The sequence below is a fragment of the Scomber japonicus genome, chromosome 22 (genome assembly GCF_027409825.1).
Source record: "Scomber japonicus isolate fScoJap1 chromosome 22, fScoJap1.pri, whole genome shotgun sequence".
Lineage (NCBI taxonomy): Eukaryota > Metazoa > Chordata > Actinopteri > Scombriformes > Scombridae > Scomber > Scomber japonicus.
In genome coordinates, this window is record NC_070599.1 from 10,961,448 (window position 1) to 10,974,846 (window position 13,399).

At 39.0% G+C, this 13,399-nt stretch overlaps 2 protein-coding genes across 2 annotated transcripts; one reads left to right on the forward strand and one right to left on the reverse strand.

The window, feature by feature from the left end:
- Window positions 1-644: 644 nt before the first annotated feature.
- On the reverse strand, window positions 645-3,754 carry zdhhc21 (zinc finger DHHC-type palmitoyltransferase 21). The gene is made up of 7 exons (XM_053343501.1): window positions 3,601-3,754; window positions 3,357-3,455; window positions 2,980-3,091; window positions 2,606-2,744; window positions 2,204-2,314; window positions 1,459-1,502; window positions 645-839 (listed from the first exon to the last, which is right to left on the reverse strand). The coding sequence occupies exons 1-7, from the start codon at window positions 3,752-3,754 to the stop codon at window positions 707-709; spliced, it is 792 nt and encodes a 263-aa protein (XP_053199476.1). The 3' UTR covers window positions 645-706.
- A 3,825-nt stretch (window positions 3,755-7,579) lies between these two features.
- On the forward strand, window positions 7,580-13,307 carry plaa (phospholipase A2-activating protein). Its single transcript, XM_053342986.1, has 14 exons — window positions 7,580-7,795; window positions 8,220-8,413; window positions 8,543-8,643; window positions 8,828-8,948; window positions 9,082-9,249; window positions 9,433-9,568; window positions 9,797-9,966; window positions 10,084-10,235; window positions 10,322-10,541; window positions 10,655-10,720; window positions 10,815-10,886; window positions 11,112-11,219; window positions 11,744-11,914; window positions 12,084-13,307. Exons 1-14 carry the CDS (start codon window positions 7,647-7,649, stop codon window positions 12,650-12,652), a joined length of 2,397 nt encoding a protein of 798 aa, XP_053198961.1. The 5' UTR covers window positions 7,580-7,646; the 3' UTR covers window positions 12,653-13,307.
- The last annotated feature ends 92 nt before the right edge of the window (window positions 13,308-13,399 follow it).

Here is a 13,399-nt window from a genome sequence, read left to right on the forward strand (position 1 = left end):
ATGCAAGAAAACATTCATGAATCATTATGTGATTACCCATTAAAGGAAAGTAGTTGATGCCTAATCCCTTTGCATTTTCTAGGAAATTTCCAAACTGTCTTATTTCACTAAAAGATCACCAACCAGGAAACATAAAGCAAAAGCACTGCTCATGCTTGACAAATTAGAAGGACATTGTTAAAAGAAACAAGGCACAAACTTTATACAAAAAAATGCCTTTCTAATAGACACACTGGAATTAGCCTAGTTTTGTCTGTAGTTAATTAAAGGTCAGTAGCAAAGGCTCTTTATTAAAGTAACCTGAGAGGGTCCCTTTTGCCAGCTGCTTTCAGGTGAAAACTTCCATCCTTCTGATGCACATAGCCATCAAAGTGGTTTCCAAATGCTGGGAGCAGTCACAGTGAGTAAAAAAGCAATATCTTCCCATCAATCATCTAGGCGTTTCTTGACCCAGTTAACTGCAAGTCTGGGTCTTGTAGAGAAAGGCAAAAAAATTAAATAAATAAAAAAAACAATTAAAAAAAAAACACCTACAACCATCGCGTGTCCACTGATAAACAAGGACTGCTGCCCAGCTCCCATAGCACAAAAGAGGACGGTGAAGGCGAGCAGATGGATTCTTTAAGTGTGTATACAGTGTCTCATCTGGCTGAACATGGCAGCACCTACCACCTGTGCAGGTAAGGGATAATGTAGTGCTACCAGCCTACACGTGTGTGCGAAAGTGGTGGCTGGCTTGGAGCGCCTGCCTGCTTCGGAGCGGGATCAACCACAGGACTTTCCAGCGAGTGCCACAAACTTCAGCTAGCGCCCACTGCCAGGATCTCTTTGCGCCATAGCTAGAAAGAAAAAAGTCAATTACTCATTCATTCAAACATGTAAGATGAGAGCATTTTAAAGGAATAGTCCAACTTTTTGGGACACAGGTTTATTGATTTCTTCCCTACCATTAGCTGAGAAGATCAATACCACTTTCAAATTAAAACTCCCTTGAAAACCATAAATTGTTATTTTTACATTTTTGGTATGGATTAAACAAACAAGATATTACATGTTAATTAGTTTGTATTAGAGGTGCTGGTTGGACAGGGCCAGGCTAGTTGATGGTTGCCTCCACCGCCCACCCACCTGTTCCACACAGGTCTCCGCTTCTCCAACTCTGTCGGACAAACTCTGCATTTCCATCACTAGATTATCAAGTTTGCCATTGATTTTTTGTCCCAGGTGATTAACTTCCTGTCTCAGACAGTCACTGTCCCCTTTGAGATCAGATTTTAGATTTATCACCCTAATTATGTTTTCTGACTCTACAATTGGACAGATAGAGTGGTATCAGTCTTCTCATCTAACACAACAATAGAATGCTAATAAGTGTATTTCCCAAAATGCTGAACTGTTCATGTCCAATTACGGTCTATTTCTGGCATTAGAACAGACTTAAAAGTTAAGCAGACTCACATTTCATTTGAGAACTGAGCCATTTTCTCAATGGTGGTAGTATCCTGTTAGTGGGAAAAGGTAAAGGACAGTGTAGAATTAGTGGGGTTATTTCACAAAATACACTCCAGCAGGGGAGTCAGAAAACATTGTGTGAGCAGCAATTATCTATTTCTCTTTTCTCAAGTAATCTTCTGCTCCTGTCGACAGCTCCATCTTTACACAACTATTTTCTGAATATCAGCTCCCCTCATCATGGGGGCTAAGTAAGTATAGACTTGTCCTACATTGCTACTCTACCAAAGATTGTGATGAAAGCTTGTGGATTACTTTGATTTGTAATAAAAGTCATTTGTGAGTAAAATATTTTGTTCAAGGCTATTTTCTTTATGTCACCAAAGATGTTAAGAAGGCAATTCTTGATGTCTCCCAAGTACAAACACTAGCATACTCAAACAGTCTGACCTCAGACTCTCTCTCTTGTTTCTATTCTATTGATCAATGCATTACTGGCATTGATGGTTTTATTTTTGTGTACTATGTCATGTTGGTCTGTCTGAAGCTTGTTTGCTACAGAAGACTCCCCTCCTACAGGCAGTACTTTCAATATGACAAATGAGGTAGAGTAGACTATATTTCTACAGAAGGAAATCTTAATTGTTACATGAGCTTGGAACTATTTACTGCAATCTAATAAGAGTCCACACAATCGTACAACTATAATTGCGTCAGTGAAAGTCATTTGAAACCATTAATCAATACTCACAGAGAGGATTCCCGTCATCTGAGTATAAAACAAGCTAGTCATGCCACCAAACATGACCAAACCCATGAGTGCTGACACACGCAGTAGAGCCAGTTCATGGCGTGTAGTGAACTTCTCCTGGCAGCGGGAAAAAGAAGCAACAAACCATTAGTGCATCATGCTCTAATCTTAAAACCCTCAAAGCTCAATGAGATGACTGCTTTATTGTGAATTATTAACTTTTATAGTGTACAGGTGTTGTAGTTAACTGTAACAACATATCACAAAGCATTTAGTGTCTATCCTGATTTACTATACAGTTGATGAGTTCCTGTTTTCAGGAAACAGCTGCATACACATACATGTCTGGAATGCAGTGTGTAAATTCTAAAAAATTCAACAACATTTTCCTGCAGGGTTTACCTGGTCTAGTCCTGTCAATGGCTGGAAGTAATAGTACTGGCAGAAGTCCAGCACCAGGGTGAACAAACTGAGGACCTGAGCGTAGAAGCACAGCTGCAGGAAGAGCCAGTGGTTGTCTTCTCCCACACAGTTATTGATCCTGGAGGAAAATAAACAGGATCTAGCTAATCGTATAGTTTTTATTTATATCAGTGTTGGATATGAAGATGCATAGAGAGAGCCTTTTGTGTAAAAAGAACAATGTTTTATTTTGCCAATTTTGATGAAAATGTGTGCAAAATTCTGTAAATCCTTTGCATTTTGTTATCCTTCTGTTTATTTTTATTTCCAACAGGTAAGATATAAGTGTCTGACGTGAATCTGTGCATACTTACCAAGGACAGTGGTGGTCCATCCTGCGGACACAATGGCCACAACGACTGCAGTGATGGGACCTTTTAGGTCTCATTAAGTTGCACTTGTTGCACAACTCCCAGTGCTCTCGTTCTGCAACATAAAGATAATAATCAGTAGATGTAAACAGATTAGTACTGGTAGTGCTGGTTAGAGCTGACAATGTTTACACAGTAATATCACATTCAAATTTTGCTCTATTGACAGAGTGATAAGTATTAGATCAGTTTCCCATGATCACAGTGATATTCCTCACTGTAATAAATGTGCTCCAGTAATGTAATTAGTGGAACTTTTACTACAAACATTAGATGGACTAGACATGAAACTAGTCAGGCAGGCTTTTCTGTTTCCATACCGGAGTGAGGTATGTGAGGGTCCACAGGAAGACGACCAGGATCTGCTGTGGAAGCTCTGAACAGGGCTGCTATGCAGAGTGCTGATGCTATGTAATAACCTGAAGAGACACAATGTTTGATTTTACTAGTCAGAAATACCACTGACTTATCTTAATGATCCCTATCCAACAGTTGAGAAATCTCACTTTTGATCTCTGATGTGTCAACAGAGAAATTCCTACATTGGAAACAAAGGATACTCACATACAACTATGGCCCAAGGGATGTGTCCTTCATTGTAATGTGGAAGCAGAACCAGTTTTGGAATAAAGAAGGTGTTGTAGAGCCAGATCCCAAATACCAAGCTGATGCACAGCCAACCCATGGGGTCCACCACAAAGTGCAGTCGAAGCTTCATGGCTGCAAGGACTCCAGGGACACCTACAAATGTGTGAAACCAAACACAAACAGATTGGTCAAATTGATCCATATCCACCAGACAGGAGCTGCTGGCATTTGCTTGATCCCCTGCTCTCACACATGCTTGAAGTTCACCTCCACTCCAAAATGTTTTTCTTCTTCACTTCTCATATATGTGCACTAAAAGGCTGTTGTCACAATCATCTGCTGAAAGTGGAAAATTTCTCTGTGCTAATTGAAAATCCAATTTTAAGAGGTGGGCCTACAAACATGATTTGTGACATATCAACTAGTTTTGAAGCTAATCCTGGTCTGAAATTCATTTTACACAAATGTGATGTGGAAACTTGAAGCCTCCAGTACGCATACACTGAGTATCGACTTTACAGTAGAGTAGGAGATATCTTACATCCAGCAATGAATCTTTAGAAACTGAATACAACTGCATATTCATAGAAGAATGGGGGTAAAGGAGGAAGTGCCAATTTACAGATTTTAATGAGATAATTGCACTTCTTTGGCGGAAAAGACATACCAGACTAATGAGGTATTTTATATTAATCTCAAAACATGTCTGAGAGGATCAGTAATAAACTTGACATACATGTTTAGCAGTAGTGGTTGTCATACCTGTTTGTGACACACTATGACACCATCATCATCATCCAAGTAACCATTAATTTCTTGTTATTTTGTTGTTGTTGTTGTTGTTTTAGAATGAATGATCAACTACAAGACAATGACATTTTCCCCTTAGTAACTGATACATGACAGAAAAGATGCATATTGATTAAAAACTGATCTAAGGCAAATGAGCATGATCTGACACTGAATTTGTCATGCGATGAAACCTCAACACAGGCCTACTGTACTGGAGCAGGTGTTTGTGAGCAATTTCAGCCTTAATTGCCTTTCAAACGATTATTAACATTAGCATTATATCTCTAACAATAAGATCGAAGACAACACAAATAGCCTTCATAGCCCTGCCCGCATGCACTGTAAACCTTGTTATTAGAAACCCTCGCCTGCCCCATCCTTCCTACTCCTGATAACACACTGGCAGCCGGGATGGGCTCGGCACTGTAGCCTGACTGTGTTAGCTCACACTCACTCGCGTTTAAATACAACTAATATAAATCAGTATCAGTCATGGTTTCATAAACTAAACTGAAAATATACATACTTTTTTGTTGCTGTCCTATTCAGCGCACGTATCAGTGTAGTTACTTCCTTATCCAAGCCTCTGTGGGCCGGACAGGACACTCATATTTTTTCCCCAGGATGGCGAAGTCACGACCCGCCCTAATTTTCCTTTGATTGGCTAGTATTTGTTACTTTCGTTGTTCGGATTGGTTAAAATTTGGTATGAGACTTTTGATTGGTTAGAGGTAGGGTAAGAATATCAGGACAAGCCAATCAGAGGCAGGTTAAGACGGGTCATGACAGTGTTTTGCTAATCGCAAATCAAACCTCAATTTCCGGTTATGTATATGTACATGTATACAAAAAAAAGTATATATATGTATATGTTTTCATCCATGACTGAGTTTTAAGATTTTAACTATGCGATGAATTTAAAACTGAGATACGTTTGTTCATTATTGAGTACAACACAAGGCAAAATTAGCTGTATGCATTAATTAATAATTAGTCATTTGTCTGTGGTAAAAAATGTAGGTGTTTGCTTTCGATTTTTTTTTGTTTCGTTTTGTTTCTTTTTTATTACCTTGTACATTCAATTTTCAATTCAACATCAATTTCTTTAATTTAAGAATAAAATATATCTATAACATTGTTAAGGATAGTATCTGAGTGGGAATTAATAGCATCAACACACACATTTATGTTTGTTAAGAACAAATCTGTTATGGTTGTATTGGCTAAAGTTGTGAAATAAAAACAGTGATATAATTCACACATTACATTTTAATTTCTGGTAGTTTTCATTTCAGCAACATGCACTGTTCGAATAGCAAATAGTACATCCACAAATAGCAACCACAATTGTGTGGTGTAGGGAGGATAGATGTGGGGAGGTTATATAACAATAATTGTGATTTACACGAGTCTTGTGTTTATTTTGTTTATTTTGAAAAATGGTCCAAAAGTTTTTATGTAAACTATTCAAGTCAAAACTTTCAACAGGGGGCCCAATATTTCTTTTGCAAGGCCAGATTTGGCCCAAAAGTTGCTATTTGCATACCACTGCTTTTATTTCCCTTTTATTCCAGTTTATGGTGCAGGAAAACAACTGCCATGTTTTCACATGAGGCTCATATATAAGCCTTTTTTCTTTTTTTACTACAATTGAAATAATAACAACAATATTCCCATTTCCAGTTGACTTGTTAAGGGTAGTTAAGGGTAATTTGATGTAGCTGTTGTGTGGCACATAGACATAATAAAGAGTTCACTTTATTATTAACACTTAACATAAGTGTAAAGTGTTTGTCATTATTAAACACTTTATTATGTCTATGGTGTGGCAGGTGAGCGGTGGACGCAGTGCACCACGGGTAAAGCAGTCTGCTGCCGCCCTCTGGTCAAATATGATTAATACAGGTGAAAGCAAGCAGTTTTGTTCTCTTGCTTTTAAAAAAATAAATAGGTCTTTATGAGTAGATATTATTACTGATAATAATATGAACTTTCATGTCACCATCATTTAGTTTGTTAAATTAAACCAGTGGTTTTCTAAGTTTTTAATATCAAGAAATTGATAAATAATAGACCGTTGAACCTGCAACTAATACGATTTTGTGCCAGGGAAGATGTTTGTTGACAGATATGGTCATAATCATAATACAATGAAGATATACTAATAATGAAATAAAGATAACATAAAGAACACAAGTTCACTTGCAGTTTGTTAATACAGTCAACAAAGTAATAATAATAAATACATAAAGGCAGATGAGAAAATCAGATTTGTTAAAAAACTGGAGCATGCTTATGACTCTATGAATAATTTTTATTTTCTCGTATACATTGGTCTCAAATGTTTGTTTTTTTTCTTTTTTGTTGTTTTTATGGTCTACACGTGTTCTGTCATAATATCTACTTCATCTCTGTGAGGCACTTTGTACTTTTTTGATTGATTGATTGATTGATGTGCAGATTTCCTATTTTTTATAAATAGGATACACTCCAAATACTTTTTAATGAAAAGTTTAATCGATGATTGAGACCTGGAGAACTTGGATTTATGAATGTGAAATTCTACCAGTCAGATTAATAAACTGACAGTTTGTTGGACTTTCACTATTCATAGTATCTTACAAATCCTATGCTAACATTCATAAAATAAATCTCCTCTTTATTATTTAATGTTAATTTTGTATTATTATAAAAAATTAATTTTTCATCGATATTCACAAAAATGTAGGTGATAGTAGGCCTATTGATGTGACATAAATATTATGCACAATTTTATGTCTTTCAGTTTTTTAAATTCTTTATTCTTTGTTGAACAAATAATATACAATAGAATAAACAAATAATATACAAACAACCAGTCATTCCAGTTCATAAATATACAAATGTATAAATAATAAAAAGGTATAGGTGACAGACATCTTCAATTAAAACACTCTGAATAGATTTTGATGACAAATAAACGTTTCTTATTATTTATATATTGTAGACACTCATATTATATCATATTCCAATTAATTTTTTTGTGTATATGGAACCTTAACTAACAAAATAAAAAAGTTTGCAAAGCTACAAATATTGATTTTTTTTTAATACTTGTACGTTGTACTTTTGGTACGACACTCGGCACAAATGACGCCATTCAACTTCCGCTAGCGTTAGCGGTGTTTGTTGACAGCAGCGCCGCTTAGCAGAACACTACTGTACAAGTCACATCGTGTTTTAGAGGCGAAATGGCATCGTCTAACTCATACAAACTCAGGTGCTCCATTCCGGGCCACGAAATGGACGTAAGGGGACTCGCAGCTGCTGTTTTTCCGGATGGAGCTTTCGTGTCGGTGTCCAGAGACCGAACCGGAAGGATCTGGGTACCAAACTCAAGGTAGCTAGCGTTAGCCTGCTACTGAATAACTCATAGCGACGCTTGGCCAAGATTAGGTTCAGTTTTTAAGTGGCTATGTTTTAAGAGAAGTCGCACAGACTAAAAGAAAGTTACAAGCACATTACCTCCCCCTCTGAGCTTATTTATCAGTTATAAAAGGCACATTAGTACTGTTAGCTGGCTAGCGAGCGAGTTGCTAGTCAAATTAGCTTTGTCATTCATTCAACTGTAACTCTAAACAAACAGCGCCGATGTTCCACTGCTTTCTACAGTTCACCAGATTTAAGGTGTATTAAGATCAACTGTCTGTTAATGTACTGACTCCCCTTTTTAATTATTATCAGCCATATAATTGGCAGGTACTTCTCCCTACTAAGCAGCTTCACTTACGTTGTCTATTGTTTTCTTTTTCCTCTCTTGACAGCCCTGACAAAGGCTTCACAGAGATGCACTGCATGTCTGGCCACTCGAACTTTGTATCCTGTGTATGCGTAATCGCGCCAAGTGAAACATATCCTCGAGGACTTATTGCCACAGGCGGACATGATAATAATATTTGTATTTTCTCAATGGACCAGCCACAACCCCTGTTCACTCTCAAAGGACACAAAAATACAGGTGAGTAGTGTTCTTTAGGATGTACACACCAACAGGTATCTTATCTGAAGTACTGTCGTGTGTCACATTAATGTCATATATCTTAACAGTTTTTACTGGCCTGGTATTAAAATTGTTTTTTGTCCACAGTCTGTGCTCTGTCTTCTGGGAAGTTTGGGACTCTTTTGAGCGGTTCTTGGGACACTACAGCGAAAGTCTGGCTCAACGAGAAGTGTATGATGACATTGCAGGTATGCTGAAGCTCTGATCTCATCTTTTAGGTTTCCACAAGAGACATTGATAGTAGTATATTGATTTTTCTCATTTAACTTTAATATTTATAACATTGTTTCAAGTAGGTAGGCAGCCATTACAAACAAAACCCACATTTGGACAGTGTGACTGAACAGAATTTGTGCTTGTTAATAATTTCAGGGCCACACTGCAGCAGTGTGGGCAGTGGCCATCTTACCTGAACAAGGCCTTATGCTGTCTGGATCAGCAGATAAGACCATAAAGCTTTGGAAAGCTGGCAGATGTGAGAAAACATTTACAGGTGAGTGTTTGCAGTTGGTTGAGGAAAAAAATCTCTGAAATAAGTGGAAATTTATTTGGATAATCACCCTAAAAAAAATCAATACATCTGTGTGGGTGAAGACAACCTTTTCTTTTTCTCTCTTGCTTTTAAGGCCATGAGGACTGCGTAAGGGCACTAGCAGTGATCAGCAGTACTGAGTTCTTCTCTTGCAGCAATGACACTAGTATCAGAAGGTGGATGGTGACAGGCGAATGTGTACAGGTCTATTACAGCCACACCAACTATATTTACAACATAGCCGTCTTCCCCAATTGCCAAGGTGTGTTCATGAAAACATATATTCAGAAAATGTAACGCTGTTTGTCAAATGTGTCACAAAGATGCTTCAAAATGCTTCTAAAATGACGGTTATTTATTTCTTGAACCAGCATCCATCTGTGTTCCTGCTGCAGATTGCATTTGGCCGACCACTTTCCCTTCACTCTTCTGTTTTTTCCATCAGATTTTGTAAGCACAGGAGAGGACAGGACTTTGAGGATATGGAGGCAGGGAGAGTGCTCTCAGACCATCCGCTTCCCCGCCCAGTCTGTCTGGTGTTGCTGTATTCTGCCTAATGGTGACATAGCTGTAGGAGCCAGGTAACAGAACCCTGCATGCTAATGTGCAGTCCATCCATAATCATTTCATCATCATTCTCTTTCTCCATTTCTCACAACATAAATATTTAAACGCCTTGTTCACTGCTTTCATTTCCTACATTATTCTTTCACCACACTTACATCTTTATAATGTTGCATGCACAAAACAGGATGAACAGAAAATGAGTAGTTTTGTGGCTAACTTTGATGCTCCTCTTCTGGCTACAGTGATGGGATTATCCGTGTGTTTACGGAAGTGGAGGACCGCATGGCCAATGCAGAGGATTTACAGGCCTTTGAGGATGAGCTCTCCAAAGCCACCATCGACCCCAAGACAGGCGACCTTGGAGACATTAAAATGGAAGACCTTCCTGGAAGGGAACACCTTAATGAGCCTGGTATTAAATAGTTGTATTCATCTTATTATACATGTATATGTTCTTATTATTTTCTGATAAGGAGAAAATACCATATTATTCTGGCTCAAGATAATTTTGTTTGCTTATTTCCTTCAGGGAATCGTGACGGACAAACGCGGCTGATCAAAGATGGACAGAAGGTGGAGGCATACCAGTGGAGTGTCAACGACGGCCGCTGGATGAAAATCGGAGATGTGGTTGGAGGCTCAAACCAACAGACTTCTAAGAGTGTAGTGTACGAAGGAAAGGTAAGGCAGCAAACTCAGCTACAACGAACTGAACAATGTGATGTGTGTGAGAGCAGTCATTTGTAACTCCTGATCCCCCCCCTCAGGAGTACGACTATGTGTTCACCATCGACGTGAACGAAGGAGGGCCATCCATGAAACTGCCTTACAACGTTTCAGAGGACCCCTGGCTGACGGCACACAACTTTTTGCAGAAGAATGACCTCAGCCCCATGTTCCTCGACCAGGTTGCCAATTTTATTATAGAGAACACCAAAGGACATGTGGTGGGACCAGCCCAGCCTGCTGTTGCTGACCCATTCACTGGTGAGGCCAAAACATTCATACTTGAGCTAGTTATTTATATAATTGTGTATAGCACCTGCACTATTTTCTTGACACATTATTTTACTCTGTACTTTTGTCTCTTCGTCTGTCAGGAGGAGCTCGGTACATCCCTGGGGCCTCTGATGATGGGTCAGGTTCTGGAGCCGATCCCTTCACAGGTATGTTTTAATTGGCCTAAAGATTATTTTTATTCTGAGCACCATCCATAATTGCATTTTCACAGCTTTTCTTTTCTTTTTCCTCTCTCCACAGGCTCTGGTCGGTACATCCCAGGGTCAGGTCCAAACCCAAGTGCTCCTGGAGGTGTGGCGGATCCCTTCACAGGTGAGCTACGTAGAGGAACCGCTGAATTTTCGAAGACTCTTATGTAAACCAAAGACAAAGCAAAACCAACACACTTAAGTAACTGAGATATTGACATCCAGGCTTGACTGTTCAGTGGAAGACCCATGTTCTGTACATTTCTCCTGTATGTAAAGGGTGCAAGCTAGTTTTTTTTTTATAAACTCTTCAATTGTTGAACTGATCATATTCCTCCCTACTCGGCAGGTGGAGGTGCCTACTCCTCTGCAGCCCTCAGACAGACCGCAACTAACATTTACTTTCCCAAGAGTGATGGTGTGACCTTTGATCAAGCCAATGCCTCGCAGATCCTGAGTGAGTACAGTTACACTACAGTACGACTACAATCTAAAAAAAAAACATGCTGGTCAGGTTATTGGTTATAACAATATTGAGTGGACCAAGACTCATCTATTCATCTGTGGAACAAAACACAATTTCACTAGATAAAATATATGTATAGTGCCTGTGTAGGTTTACCTCAGTCAGACATGTAGGTAGTTCCCAAAATGAAAAAAAAAAAAACATTTGGTAGTGTGACATGATTTAATGAGTCTTGATATAACATTTCTATTATTCTCTGGAGTTATAACACTATTAGTATTGCTATAACTCATACAATACAATGTAAAATTATGTTGCATACCTTCATGTAGAAATATTTTGCAAACACTATAGTAGTGGTACAGTAATAATTGGTTTCGAAAGCCTTTAATACTTCAACTGCATACATTTTGTTGTCAAAATAAAAACTGTATATTGTTAAAAAGTCACTTTATCAAAATCTTTCCTCAAAATGTCCTCAATATCGGTCTCTTGATTTGTTCATTTCTCACTAGCCAAGCTGAAGGAGCTGAATGGAGGTGCCCCTCAGGAGCACAAGCTCTCTGATGACATTTTGGAAAGCCTTCAGAGGCTGCTGATGTGTGTGTGTGGGCCCAACTCCTCCGAGCCTCCCCCAACCATCCAGGAGATCAACCTGCTGTGGAAGGCCTCTCACTGGCCTGAAGGTACAACAGAATTTAAACTCGGTTCATGAAATATTTTTTGTCATTTGTTTCATTGTTGTTAATTTCTCCTTAGCAATTATAATAAACAGAAAGATAAAAATGTATTAAGGTTAATCAGCACATTACTGGTCATTTACAAAACTTTGCTTTCCTTCCTCCTGGATTCTAGACATTGTGTTTCCAGTCCTGGACATTATGAGGCTGGCAGTGCGCCACCCGCAGGTTAACGAGACCCTCTGTGGAGAGGCAGAAGGAGTCCAGCTGTGTAATCACCTGCTGAGCTTCATAAGGCCTGAGGGGCGCCCTGCCAATCAAATGCTGGCGCTGCGGACTCTGTGTAACTGCTTTACTGGCAGGCACGGCCGAGCCCTCCTCATGGCCCAGCGTGAAACGGTTCTATCACGTGCTGCTGACCTGGCTACTGTCTGCAATAAGAACATCCACATTGCCCTGGCCACCCTGGTGCTTAACTACGCTGGCTGCTTGCACCACCAGTCTGATCTCGAGGGCAAGGCCCAGTGCCTGTCTGTGGCCAGTAGAGCTCTGGAGACAGTACAAGACAAGGAAGCTGTGTTTAGGCTGCTGGTGGCCTTGGGAACCACTGTGGCCTCAGACCAGACAGCCCAGGACCTGGCTCGGTCCCTGGGGGTCAATTCTCAGATTTCCAAATACACATCAGTATCTGATCCATCAAAGGTGGGCGAGTGTTGCCAGCTGGTTTTAAAAGAACTACAATGATGTGAACGATTAGAAAAAAGGAGTAATTTCTTTCTTACTATTACACTGTTCTGCTTAATCAGTTGTGGTGGAGACAAAAAAATTAATTGTATGTTCCACAATAAAAAAGGACAAATGAAATCTCTGAATATGCATAGCCTGTGTTTTTTTAATTTTATTCCACCCCTTTGCAAAAGCCCCTTGACAAATTTCTTGGATAAATGCATGTAAAAATGGATTGGAAATGTGCATGAAACTTTACACTGTCTGAAGTGAAATCTGTGTCTAGCCTTTAACATGTTTTATATCATATCCTACTGCCATGTTATACTTCCTCAGCAGAGGAAGAGTATTTCAGGGGAGTAAATTAATTGCAGTGACCACATGTGAAATGTAAAAGTCTAACTGGGGGGAGGGGGGGTCACTCAGGTATGGGGCCTGTGAATGTTGTGACTTCTAAACTTGTCCTGCTCAATAGCAGTGGCTGAATTCATCTATGTGTGACCTGTAAATACACAATACAGTATTTTTCTTGGTAACACTGGTCTTCTAGGGGTTTATTATCTATTTACTATCTTTGTGGGATAATGGACAAGCTGACCAATACATCAATTTGCATGTACTTGATTAACATCTAATAAAAAGAGTCACCTTTCCTACACAAGGTTGGCTCTGTCTGTCACGAGGTCTTTCCTTAAAACTATGAATTATAAAAGCATAAGTTCAACATATCTCAGTAATATATATATAAAAACTCACCAATATTAT

Excerpts from the sequence above, each read along its gene's own strand:
- zdhhc21 (XM_053343501.1), bottom strand. The coding sequence starts at position 3,754 with ATGAAGCTTCGACTGCACTTTGTGGTGGACCCCATGGGTTGGCTGTGC. Across the intron at positions 3,092-3,356 it reads CCCTCACATACCTCACTCCG|AACGAGAGCACTGGGAGTTG; the intron begins GTATGGAAACAG and ends TTTATGTTGCAG. Across the intron at positions 1,503-2,203 it reads AGATGACGGGAATCCTCTCT|GATACTACCACCATTGAGAA; the intron begins GTGAGTATTGAT and ends TCCCACTAACAG.
- plaa (XM_053342986.1), top strand. The coding sequence starts at position 7,647 with ATGGCATCGTCTAACTCATACAAACTCAGGTGCTCCATTCCGGGCCAC. Across the intron at positions 9,250-9,432 it reads CGTCTTCCCCAATTGCCAAG|ATTTTGTAAGCACAGGAGAG; the intron begins GTGTGTTCATGA and ends TTTTTCCATCAG. Across the intron at positions 11,220-11,743 it reads CAATGCCTCGCAGATCCTGA|CCAAGCTGAAGGAGCTGAAT; the intron begins GTGAGTACAGTT and ends ATTTCTCACTAG.